Below are 12,252 nucleotides of genomic sequence, written 5' to 3' on the forward strand. Positions count from 1 at the left end.
TCAACGCGTCGAAGATCTCGGCACCTCTTCATCGCTGCTGATGTTGGCCGTCGCGATCTTCGTCAACAAGTTCCCCTGAGTCTTCTCCGCCACAAGTATCTCTTCCTCCGGCGCCTTCGACCCCCGGTCCATCGTCCTCGCCGTCTCCGGCATGTCAATCTCGTCGGAATCCCACCATCCAGATCTTCATCAACACTCCCTTCACAGCACTCTGTCCGTCGTCGGGGACGAAACCTGGCCGGGAGAAATATCTTATATCCTAGTTGCTGTTTTAATATGGGTATGATTGATCGAATCCTTAATTATTGAATGTATACACTTGCTTCAGTATGTCTTATTTTTCTTGGGTAGATTGTTGAATTGATATGTCTTGGGTATGTGCCTTCGTCTTTGAAAGGGGGTTCTTCTGTTTGCTGCAAGTCTAGGTGCGAGGATAGAGTTTTAACATCAATTCGGGGACTGTTCAATGACTCTGAGCTTGATTCATTTGGCCTTATCCCGTCAAGCTTGGTAGGTGAAGATTACGCAAAATCTGTGAAGGTAAATTACTTCTGTTTCAATTAGAATCTCTTGCTTGCGTAGGTATCTACATGCATTTCAATTAGTGGATGCCTTTATGCAGATTTGATGACTATCATTTAGTTTTTGTTGTTTGATTTGTTGTATTGCTTGTAGTATATATATTGTTGCTTGATAAATCTATTGAAGATAATAATTTGAGCAAGTACAATATGTTTAAGTTGCAGTAGTAGATAGCAGAATCTCAGGTATTTTGGTTCGTCTATATCAGTAACACTTTTTTGAAGTGTAGCAGTGTTCTACTGAATTTTCTGGAAAACTATTGTTATGATCTATTTGAACTATGTTTTACCTGGCTTACCGGTCTTCAAATGTTCTGAAAATTTGACAGGTTTCTTTTAAGTTAGTTATCTAGCAACCCGGAAATTTTCAGCTTATTTCGATGAAAATTACTCGGTGAATTTTTAAAGTTTAGTCTGCATTGGAAACAAGTTCCAGAATTTTAACTGCATATCTTTGTTTCTGCTCAGTTTTTGAACTCTTATTTAAACCATTTTATATCTGATCTTCTTGTATGTAAAAGTAGACATTCCAATATCTGTTTCACAACTGATTTCAAGTCATTTGGTCTTAAAATGAATATTGTGGTGGTTTTTCTAAGTTGTTGTTGCTGCTGCTATAGATTTTTCTGAATCCTGAAAATTTGCTCAGTTTTTGTTCTAGTTTTGCCACACTTCCCGAACTTTTGAATTGCTTGAGATTTTAGTATGTTCTTTCTTTACATGTTTACAAGGAAAGTTGTAATTCATGGATTGTTCATATTCATATGATTGATTCCAAGTACATTTATGCAGATGAGTTCTTTGCAATTGAATTTCACCGACCTCTGCAACAACGGATCATCCCTCGATGAGCTCAATACAATTTTCCACTAACTACTGCAATTGAATTTTGGGATGGTGTTGGAGATGCTCTAAAGAAAGCAAGTGATGCCAGTTAGCTACTGCAACTAAGCACTGTATAGTACTCTGTTCTTGTCCATCCTTTAGCTACAAAATGAAGTCTCATCTACATTTCATGCTGAGGAACTCAAGCTATCATGTGGATCTATTGTTCACAGTAAAAAACTTATGTATTCAGTTATTTACATGTAACTATCGGATTGATGTATCGAAAATCAATTAAAAAGCTATCGTCCGATCATGTCCATTACCGCCCATTACCTAAATAGTTGTACAATTTATTTTAGAATTATCTAATATTGATCATAGGATCACCATGATTTATAAAAATTGGAAGGTGAAACTAGCCATAAAGAAATAATTATAGTAGTAGCAAACAATCAAGTCAAAATAATATGTCCAAATTGGTCATTCCACAACAAAAAGCACAAGCCAGTTTTCAGTTTACCAAACACGTTTCTTCTACTTTTGCAACTCACAGCACTTATAAAAAGTCAGTTTACCAAATACTCAGCCACTTTGCTTTCTAGTCACTTATTCTTAAGAATAAGTAAAAAGCTAGCTTTTTTTAAAAGTACAGCTGCACCAAATGCAGCCTTAATCATCTTCTTCAAGGTGATTTTTACCAGTGGATGGGTGCATGCTTCAGCCATTGATCACTTCTAATTGGTGCCAATGGGCTGGCAATTTGGGTATAGGGCAATGGTGCGTGGATTTGTCCTTTCTATATAGTTGAGAAATTGTGTGAGACTTGCATGCTTGAGAAATTGTGTGAGACTTGCACGCAACACAGTTGAGTCAATTGTGTGAGACTGCTAGACTGGTTCTGCTGGAAATAGAAAGCTAGATCACTAAGATCAGCATCGGTTACTGTAATAGGAAATATTAAGATTTTGTTTGTGAGAACAAGGAAATATTACCATAAAAGGAAATATATTTGTCGAAATAAAAAACATAAAAAAGTGCGGCTATTGGGACCTCTAAATTTACTCAGTTAACCTCACTTTATTGTGAGTTATTGAATGTCGGATATATCCTCTTACATAATGACTATTAAGGACAATAACAAAAAGAAGTAATATATTTATTCTCTATAGACTTTCTAATTCAATTAGAAATATTGTATTATTTATTATTTTCCTTATGTATTTTTATTTTCTAATTTTATTACATATTATTAAAGCATTTATTTATTTAAGAAGAGCTAAAACTCTTTTTTTTTTTAATTTTTAAAAAAAAGAAAGAGCTAAAACTATGATTAATATCGATCTATTTGACAAATTAAAAAAATTATGTTATCATACTATGTTAGAAGCATACTACATTATACAAGATGCAACAAACATTATTTGGAAACCAAAAAAAAAAAATCGATTATGTAAAATTAAACAACTATTGAAATAATATATCATGAATTACATAAAATAGAGGAAAGAAAAAAAGAGCATACATAGAAGAAAAATGGTTATCCTTGTTAGAAAATTTTCTTGTTGACAAAAATTAAGTTTATGAAAGTCAATACCTTGTGTTATTTGATTTTTAAGAGATTTATGTTCTTTCATAAAGGAATGAAATTATAATTAAAATATGTAGGTGTAATGATTAATATATTAAAATATATGTGAATAATATAAACAAGGTTATTTTATAAATTTGAATGGAGGTCTAGTGAGAAAATACAAATATTTAAAAGTAAAATAGAGGTGTGAAAAACATGAGACGTACACTGAACAAATTCGGAGGTCCCAATAGCCGCACTCAACATAAAAAAGAAATGTTAACATATGAACTCCTATTATTCTGTCCATCAATCTGGTGTATGCCTTCTTTAGTAATCAACTTATATACACGAAATTAGCCAAATCAACTACCTATTTCATTAGTGGAATTTAGTTTACATTAGCGGTGGTATATATATAGTAGAATTACAGCTAATTTAGTTTACATTAGCGGTGTTATATATATAGTTGATTACAGCTAGATTTATGATTTTGATTCTATTATGTAGAATTAATCAAACAAACAAATAAATCCCAGACCAAAACCTGGGCATTATTAGGCAGCAATCGATATTTAAGTGCATCTCTTCCGCATTTGAGGCCTCTCACAAGTAAAGCTAACATAAATTTAGTCTTTCTAATCAAAAGTAAAGCTTCTCATAGTCTTCCAATTACAAGTTGAAATTATTTCTAGAAACAAAAACAAAAAAGAATCCATTTCCAAAATTAGTGATCTGTTCATCACAGGCAGAGCGTCACTAATAATTTACAGACTTATATTGAACCATCTCAACATATGGTATCTGTTAGCCTTTTTTTTTTCTTTTCTTTTTTTTTTAATTTTTAGTTTGTTTCTCTTTTAAGAATGCAGCTGCCCTCGACGACTCACATCCATTATATCATTATTAGCAAGAGTTGAGATGCTGGACAAACCAACGGATGCACATGTAAAGCTTACTACTAACATCTTTATTCAGAAGAAGAAAATCTAACTAACATCATGATTACTTTCATAGCAGATTAAAGGAGGATTGCGAAAATGTAAGCTAATACAATCTACAGTCTATATGGCGACGTAGTCAAAGAGAGAAAATGAGTTGTAAGGCCTAAAAGTGTTCCATCAATTTATTTGAACAAACTTAAAAACAAGGACAGGTTTCCACCCAAGCAAAGGTGCATGGCATATCATGTATACATGTTATCACTCTGATGGATTACTGTAGTAAGTGTACATTTTACACGTAAAGGGTGACCTGGTAATAGCGACTAAAATGAAACTCCAACATCCAGCAATGCCATCAATTGAGAAACGAACTCCGGGTGGCTTGGCCAAGCTGCTCCAGTCACCAAATTCCCATCAGTGAAGCAACGGTGTATTGGATCAGGTTCGAGCCATGTGGCTCCTGATAAAATCACATTAAGCTTCACCGCTGGGTATGCAGTACAATTCCTTCCCTGAAATGTAGCAAATTACAAATAATTTAGACATACTATAAGGACAGTCTAATAAGAACTTTAAAAATCACCCAAAAAGAAAAGATGCAGAACTTCTCTGTGTATCTCTGCTAATGCAAATAAACTTCTATCCCCTCTCCCAAAACTAATACTTCAAAAGTAGCAGTTACCAATAGATCAATAGTACAGAAACGAGGTACAAAGTAAATCTTGTGTGCTTTTATTAATAAAGTAGAAGCTGTTTTTTCCTTTTTCATTGCTTGGTAGCACACTTAACCTCGCAAGCGGAAGGAAATATCGGAAAACATTCAATAAATGTTATAGAAATGTTTAAAGACTCACTTATCAACTTCGTTGATTTGATTGAGTATTTTATACATGTAGCCTCTTTAGGTCATTAGCTCCTATTTGATTCCAAAATTAGACTATCTAAGGGATGAAAGTCAAGAAAGAGAAAGGACCGGATTGATAACAAGATGAAATTTCAGCAAACAAAGCGTGCAGTATGGCTAAAAGAAAGAAAATGAAAATACTCCTCGACTTTCAAATGAATGCCGTGTTGATCCTATGTACTAAAGGTGCTCGTGTCAATAGCCTACCTGTAGAACACCAGCAGCAGCTAGAATCTGTTGCCCATGGCAGATGGATGCAACTGGTTTCTTGGCTTTCATAAATTGTTTCACTAGTTCAATAACTTTCTTATCTAATGCCAAATATTCTGGTGCCCGACCGCCAGGGATGACAAGAGCATCATAACTGGAGGCATCTATAGCTTCAAAATCAGCTGTTAAAGTGAAATTATGTCCTGGCTTCTCACTGTAGGTTTGATCACCTTCAAAATCATGGACAACAGTTGCGCAAATATCACCAGATCTCTTCTTGGGGCAAGCTCCATCGACATGGCACCCTAGAGCTTGAAGCGACTGAAAAGGCACAGCCACCTCATAATCTTCCATGAAGTCCTACAAGTATCAGAGAAAGAATCTACAAGTCAGTAACTTTGAGACATCTAAGACTCATTGGTAGATCATACGTAGACAAGCATTAATATACCCCTTTTACCTAACAATGGGGTTATTCATTTAATTCTGCTTTGGAAAGGGTAGCCAATCTTTATTTTGTTGAACAAGCACTAATTCGATTCAAAATAAAGGTATTTCAATACTGGTGTAAAATATTATGGACAGAGGACCACAAAAGAATTTACATGGGTAAGGACCAAAAGAAGGGGACAACATCACAACAAAAGGCTACAATTGCACATATGACGAGCTTTTAGCTTCTACTTTGATCATGTCAGTAGACACAGATTTAAGATCAGCACATTCAACAGTAAACCCACAATATTAAAAGTTTTAAAAACAAAAGCTAATATTGAAAGCCTATGCAATTATGCAAATTGCCAGATAAAGACAAAGACAACATAAGTGAATTACAAGATATGGCTCTAGAAGGCAACTAAAATTACAATTCACTTCTAGGATCTTACACAACCTACCAATAACTTGAAAATATGAAAGAGCACTTACGGGGTCCAAATTATGTTGCACTAATTCATTTCCATGAAATATCCTTTCTTGGCATCCTATTAAGTATTGCATCATTAAGATGTTCTCAGCACTATCAATATTGGATAAGCTAAACAAGAATACGCTGGGAAGTGAACAGAAACAGCCAAACAAATCAGAAATAAAAATAAAATAATAATTATGGTAATAGTAATACTATACCATGGCACACCACAGGTTAAATTAACAACATTTTACGTCTTTGCTTAATTATTCTAACAGTAATATCTACTAAAGCACAACGACATAAAGGACCGAAAATTAAACAACTAAGAGTAGCTAACTCATAGAGGGGGATTAAGAAATTGAACTATTTGTCATTAGTTTTTATGGTTCTTCTCTAAGGTATTTTGTCAAAATCCACTTGACAACAAACTCAAACTGACAACACAAAAATAGGTGTTCAAGTGTGAAAAGTGACCAGATAGGCTTACCATTCCACCAATATATTGACGTGGCATACAACAGAACTAATCGCGGAATCCAATAATAAGAGATTCATGATGCATCTAATAAAGTTGAATCTGGCTTCCTCTCCTCTTTCTTTGATAGAATATCTCAAGGCTACATCTAATTAACTCTCTGTTGAAGTTATTTGTATGCCAAATTATGCATGTATGTTTATTGACTGTCTAATGCACAGTATTCAGTAGTAAACAAAGGGGACTTCTAGACCACACGGACTTCTAGTAACAAAGGGGACTTCTAATGCCAAATATGATATTCAAATTTGATTCTGCTGGTTTTCTACAGCAATTTGGAGCAATGTTTGTTTTAACTGAGCGTGATCATATGTTTGTCAATGCACTACACATGAACATAAATTTAAATGAGGAAACTAAGACTTACTCCACACAGAAACAGGACTCTTCTATCTGAACCAGTTGTGTTGCCTCCTAGTGCCTTCACAAAAGCCCTAATGAACTCAGGATGGCCTTCATATGTAGCCCCTGTGATTATGTTACCATCAACGACACACGCTGCCAAGGTCTCCGGTTCCACCCAATGAGCACCTGCAGCAACAAGTACAGGTCCCAGAGTAGGATATGCTGTGCACTTCCGACCTTTAACTGAGCCAGCAGCTGCTAGGACCAATTGCCCATGGCAAATAGCTGCAATTGCCTTTGTGGAGTCTGTAAATTTTTTCACCAAATCTACAACAGATGCATCAATGGCAAGATACTCAGGAGCCCGCCCACCTGGGATTATTAATCCATCATAATTCTCAGCTTCAACATCATTGAATGTTGCATTCAGTGTAAAATTATGACCACGTGATTCAGAATATGTCTGCAACAAAACGAATACTCATGAAAACAGAAAAACAGAGTAAAACAAAAGGGAGAGAAAATAAACATAGTTTCAAGACTAGTAATTATAAGTACAGTACAAAAACGGATCATCCTCTAAAAAAACATAGTCTTTGCTTCTTTAGCTTTCTGAGATTCCTAGGCTAATAAACGGTATTAGAAGACTGATCGGTGTCACAGTTAATTATGTGAATCATATAGCTAATAAATTTTAACTCCTTGATACATAGTGGAAAATGTAGATTGCCTTAATTAAACATACATACACGTGCATAATCTAAGGGAATCCCGATTGTACATGCAACTTCATACACTCTCAATCCAGGTGAAATGGGATTCTATAGGCATTACAACACCGTCATGCTACTGCTATTGCCTCTAGTATTGTCAGTCCCACCATGCACGAGGCTGGATAAACTGGGATCCGCACACCATAAGTCTGATTCCAAATGTAACTCCATTTGTGTTAGGGACTTGCTAGGATGTAACAGGAGGAATGTTTATGGATGCGTTAATAAAGTAGATACCATTGAGTGGGTCACACCCTATATACCCCCCCAGAAGTTGTGGGCAGACACTTGATCGAACAGGAGGACAGTGAGAGTGGTGGCAGCTTGAAACAAACAAGAAAAAAAAAAGGAATTAAGGATACAAATTAATAAAGAGATTTGTGTTGAGCTAGACCGTAACATGGTGCATATGCAGAAACTAGACCCAATCGTGCAGTAGATCTACAGTCAAATAGAGATGGACCAGGTGCCAAGATTAATTACCATCCATAGGGAGACAGAGGAACCTGCCTTATCCCTGTACCTTAATTTTAGGCACTGCCATCACCAGCAAAGAGAGTCCCTACACCTAGACTTTAGGCATGGAAAACCTTTGGCTTCTTGGACACAGAAAAGAAATGAGGACTATTACAAGCCTATTTTGTGACCTCAGTGCATCCAGTCATGTGGAAGCTTTGTAGGTGAGGTTGAAGCGCTTGGAAGAGGCATACACAGTCATACTAGATTCAGCAGATGAGAGTAACCTGATAAAAAGTGGGCTAGAGGACCCATGAGATAGGTAGCCGCACCTTTCCAAAGCCATTGGACACTTTCTCAGTGCTTCAATTCAATTTATGGTCCATCTCCCCATGTATAATTAGATAGCATTTAATCACTGCAGATTTCATGAAACTTCATATATATCAATTTAGTGTGACTAATACCCAAGAACTGAATAAAATCTTGTGCCAGTAGATTCCAATAGATGCACCCAACCATTTTGCCTAATGGTTTCCTCCAAAATCCCATTACCGGTTGGCTATTGTCTCATAACACGATGAGGAAGCACTGTAAATAGTATCCCCCATCCCTCCCCCCCCCAAGCCTGATAGTTGTACCCATTACCTGCTTTACTTTTGCCATTTAGCTTTCCTCACAAACTAGAGTTAGTGCCAGTTATTAGTAACTTCCCATTTGACTTTCACCAGTTCAACTTAGATTGCTGTGAAAAGATCATACAACAGCATTTTATACATAAACATGGTCCTCTATACCTGGTCACCTGGTGACCAAGAAATTTGTGGTCATCCTCTGGATTTACGTTGAAGGAATGATTTTAAAATGACTAATTTTTGCGGATTTACTCCCAGCCTTTGAAATTAAAGTATGCATGAGCACCATTTATTTGGCCACCTAGTGATCAGGTGAAAGCTACTTGCAATAAACATATGATATATGTGGACTATATAAGGATATTTGTGGACGGCTAAGTTAAATATTTCCAACTGAAATTTGTCAAATCAAAGGCAAAGCGACTCATTGGTTAAACCCTAATAAATTTTTGTTTTTTTGATTGAAATGGTCCTTCATTGAAATAAACAGACTACATCAAGCTGGGGCTATAGTCTCAACAGAGACCCCAAAACTCAACCCGTAATATACAAGAATCTGATGGAATTTACTAGATTTGCAAGAATCATAAACAAGCAGATTTCAGATTTTAGTAATGAATTCATGATGATAATAAAAAAATGAAAAAGAAAAGAGGTGAGGTGAACCTGGTGAGTAGGAGAGAGTTGGTGAATACAAGTGCGGCAGACGTCGCCGGCTTTCTTTCCAGGACAGACGGCATCGACGGCGAGCCCATAAGCCTGCAATGCTTGAAATGGAACCATGGCCTCCTGGTCTTCCATGAAGTCGCCGCACAGCATCAACACCCTGCGCTTCATTTCTTCTTCCTTCTTTTTCTTCTTCTCTTCTTCTCTGTGTCACTGAGTCCACAAGTCTCGACAAGTCCCAGAGATAACGAGCACTTTTGGCTAAAATAACAATATTTAAATTCTTCACTTGCACCTGTGGGGCTGTGGAGGAGCCGAGGAGGACAATTTACTATGTATATTTTACTAAAAACGTTTAGAGTAAATTCTTGTTAAAAAAAAAAAAAAAGTAACATTTAGGGGTGTTACTGTATTTAGATTTCTTCATACTTTTTTGCTAATTTTTTCTTCATGTTTGTGGTCCTTAAAAAACACGACAATTTTATGCATAGCATGTTGTTATATTTAGACGATAGAATTTTAAATGTCTGTCGTTAAAAGATATTAGACGACAATAAAAAAATGTTTTATGTTTGCAAAACTGACGTAGTGATTGTAAATAACTCATCGATAACATATATTATAAAGTTACGAGGACTTAATAAATATCTGACCAACTTTATCGCGTGTTTGACCAATCGATATTGTAATACCTCGGAAATTTATCAAGCTTATTATATCAAGATCGTTAGAAGATAATTTTACGATCTTGGTTCTTAAGTTAGTGTTTGAGAATATTTTTTAGAAATTTTTATCAGGTGAAAATCTTGATATTAGAGTTTGATATTAAAGTACGTGTCATGACGAGTTTGTGAAAATTTTCGTGAAATTTTGTAGAGTATTGAGTTTTTTTCTATGAAATTTCAAAGTTTTGGAATTTTAAAAATTATTTGGAAATTAAAGATATTTTGCGGAATACTGAGTTATTTTTTGCTCGTTAAAAAAATACTTAAAATAGAGATGAAAGTTTTGAAATAAAAAGTGAATGAAATTTGTGAAATAAAAAGAAGGTGTGTTACATGTGTATGAGAGTCACGTGTGAAAGAAAAGAAGGTGTGTTACGGCTATTGCTTATTTGTTTCGTATGTTGAGATGTATGTTCATTTGTCAAGTATTTTTAAACATGACTTGTGCGAAAGAAATAAGCAATAGAGTAAAGGAACAAGATGAAATTGCCATAATGGACGATTCAAGACAGCTGGGGCTTTCTTTTTCAGTTTGAAAGGGTAGGCTTGAATGGTGATTGTTGATGTAGAACCTTTTTTGGATTCTCTTGTTGTATACAATTGTAAATGTTGTTGGTGCCATACTTTCTGATGTGTCTGTTTTGTCAAAAGTAGTGAAGAATATTTTTGTTTGTGTGCAGTCAGGATTCTGCTGCTATAATATGTCATTACAATAAATATTCACATCTCTTCTGTGCAGTTTTCCGAATGGAGCAAGATTTTGAGAAGTTCATCCGTGATCCTATTCAGCAGCAACTAGAGTTTCAGCAGTTGCCCACTTCCTATTTACGCTTGGCTGCACACTGTGTAGCTCAGCATTATGCACTTCAGTCTATGGTTTTGTTAGATAATAACTTACCTGATGGTGCTGGTTCCAGAATTATTGTTCGTAAAACTCCTGAGTGTCGACTTCCTTTGATTCGGCTTGCAGACATCACTGTTAGTTTGCTGTCAGAAGAAAGTGGTGTCACTAAAGTTGCAATAAAACATAGGCCACAGAAATGGTCACAAATGGCTAACAGTGGTGGCTCAAATTCATCAATGGGAAACAGTTCCAAAAGTGTGGAGGAGAGGAAAAAGGAGTATAACAGGACCCGTGTGCGAATATTTAATGCTGCTAATAATATTAGTGGTAGTACAAGTGGGAAATTAGAAAGTGAACCAAAACTACAGGATACTTCACAACATGTTCCCCTGGTGATGCCAAAAGTGGAAGATAAATCAAGTGTTTTGATTTACATTCTAGTAGAGGTTTAATTGATTGTTCAACAAGTAGCAGTAGATCATCTTCTAGAAGGAGGACAGAGAAGGAACCAGTGGGGAGGTACAAACCAAATAATAGGGTGGCCATATTTAGGGTTCGTGAGATTGACAGGAAGGATCCAGATTATGACAGAAGTTACGACAGGTATGGTATACAGTGTAGACTTTAGTCTTTTGCTTCATGTCCTAGTCATTGCAGGAATTCTCTTATCATTTAACTTTGAGATGGAGATAATGTTTTGCTGTTTATTAGCCCAACAGTTTTACAGAAAATATTCTCTTCAGGTACATGCAAAGATTCGATCCCAGTTTCGGATTCAGTGGTGGACCATACACCATCCAGCCCATGTATACTCCTGCATTGAACTATAACACCGAATTCCCTCAACTTGGTTCTACTCATGGGCCTCAGATTTCTACTGAACATCAACCTCGCCCACTTCCACAACACTTACCTGGGCCCTGGGTTGCACCGTCGCCCCCTGGTGGTATTGGTTATGGTCATCCAGAAACCATAATGACACCGTTTAATCCTAATCATGTTGGTGTACGCTCCACGTCTGGAATATATCTGCCATCCTCTCAGTATCCTTGTCAGCGGCCTGGAATGCCTTTTATGCATCCTTATGAACATGTTCACCAACATTTTTCACAGGTATGGTAATTCTTCAGCTCTTCTCTACTGTCAGTAAAGTACCCTTGCTTGTTCTTTTTTTTTTTTTTTGGACAACGCTCTTCCATAAAAGAGAAAGGATAGGAACTACAAAGATGCTCCATATCCAAAAACAACAAACAGTAAACCGAGGACCCAACCCAACAAAAGAAAGGCCCATAGAGACTAAATCCTAACACTGGAAAAAGCAAA

The 12,252-nt window shown here is 36.1% G+C and overlaps 1 protein-coding gene, 1 non-coding gene and 1 pseudogene across 3 annotated transcripts in view; 2 read left to right on the forward strand and 1 right to left on the reverse strand.

The window, feature by feature from the left end:
• The first annotated feature begins 106 nt into the window (after nucleotides 1-106).
• Nucleotides 107-1,737, forward strand: LOC101313057. Its single transcript, XR_185210.1, has 3 exons — nucleotides 107-280; nucleotides 398-540; nucleotides 1,374-1,737. It is a non-coding gene; the product is annotated as an uncharacterized LOC101313057 (transcript).
• Nucleotides 1,738-4,077: 2,340 nt separating this feature from the next.
• LOC101313350 lies at nucleotides 4,078-9,581 on the reverse strand. The gene is made up of 4 exons (XM_004307011.1): nucleotides 9,361-9,581; nucleotides 6,853-7,293; nucleotides 5,035-5,397; nucleotides 4,078-4,435 (listed from the first exon to the last, which is right to left on the reverse strand). Exons 1-4 carry the CDS (start codon nucleotides 9,529-9,531, stop codon nucleotides 4,247-4,249), a joined length of 1,164 nt encoding a protein of 387 aa, XP_004307059.1. The 5' UTR covers nucleotides 9,532-9,581; the 3' UTR covers nucleotides 4,078-4,246.
• A 1,251-nt stretch (nucleotides 9,582-10,832) lies between these two features.
• LOC101313642 overlaps nucleotides 10,833-12,252 on the forward strand; it is a 7,624-nt pseudogene continuing 6,204 nt past the window's right edge. Inside the window, exons 1-2 of the transcript XR_185211.1 lie at nucleotides 10,833-11,532; nucleotides 11,673-12,042. The product of XR_185211.1 is annotated as an uncharacterized LOC101313642 (transcript). The remainder of the gene's footprint in view (nucleotides 11,533-11,672; nucleotides 12,043-12,252) is intronic.

This window comes from Fragaria vesca, linkage group LG7, assembly GCF_000184155.1.
Source record: "Fragaria vesca subsp. vesca linkage group LG7, FraVesHawaii_1.0, whole genome shotgun sequence".
NCBI classification, from domain to species: domain Eukaryota; kingdom Viridiplantae; phylum Streptophyta; class Magnoliopsida; order Rosales; family Rosaceae; genus Fragaria; species Fragaria vesca.

Coding starts and splice junctions, on each gene's coding strand:
- LOC101313350 (XM_004307011.1), bottom strand. CDS start 9,531: ATGAAGCGCAGGGTGTTGATGCTGTGCGGCGACTTCATGGAAGACCAG. Junction 5,398..6,852: donor GAGTCCTGTTTCTGTGTGGA/GTAAGTCTTAGT, acceptor TGATACTTGTAG/GACTTCATGGAAGATTATGA. Junction 4,436..5,034: donor CTGCTGCTGGTGTTCTACAG/GTAGGCTATTGA, acceptor GCTACATTTCAG/GGAAGGAATTGTACTGCATA.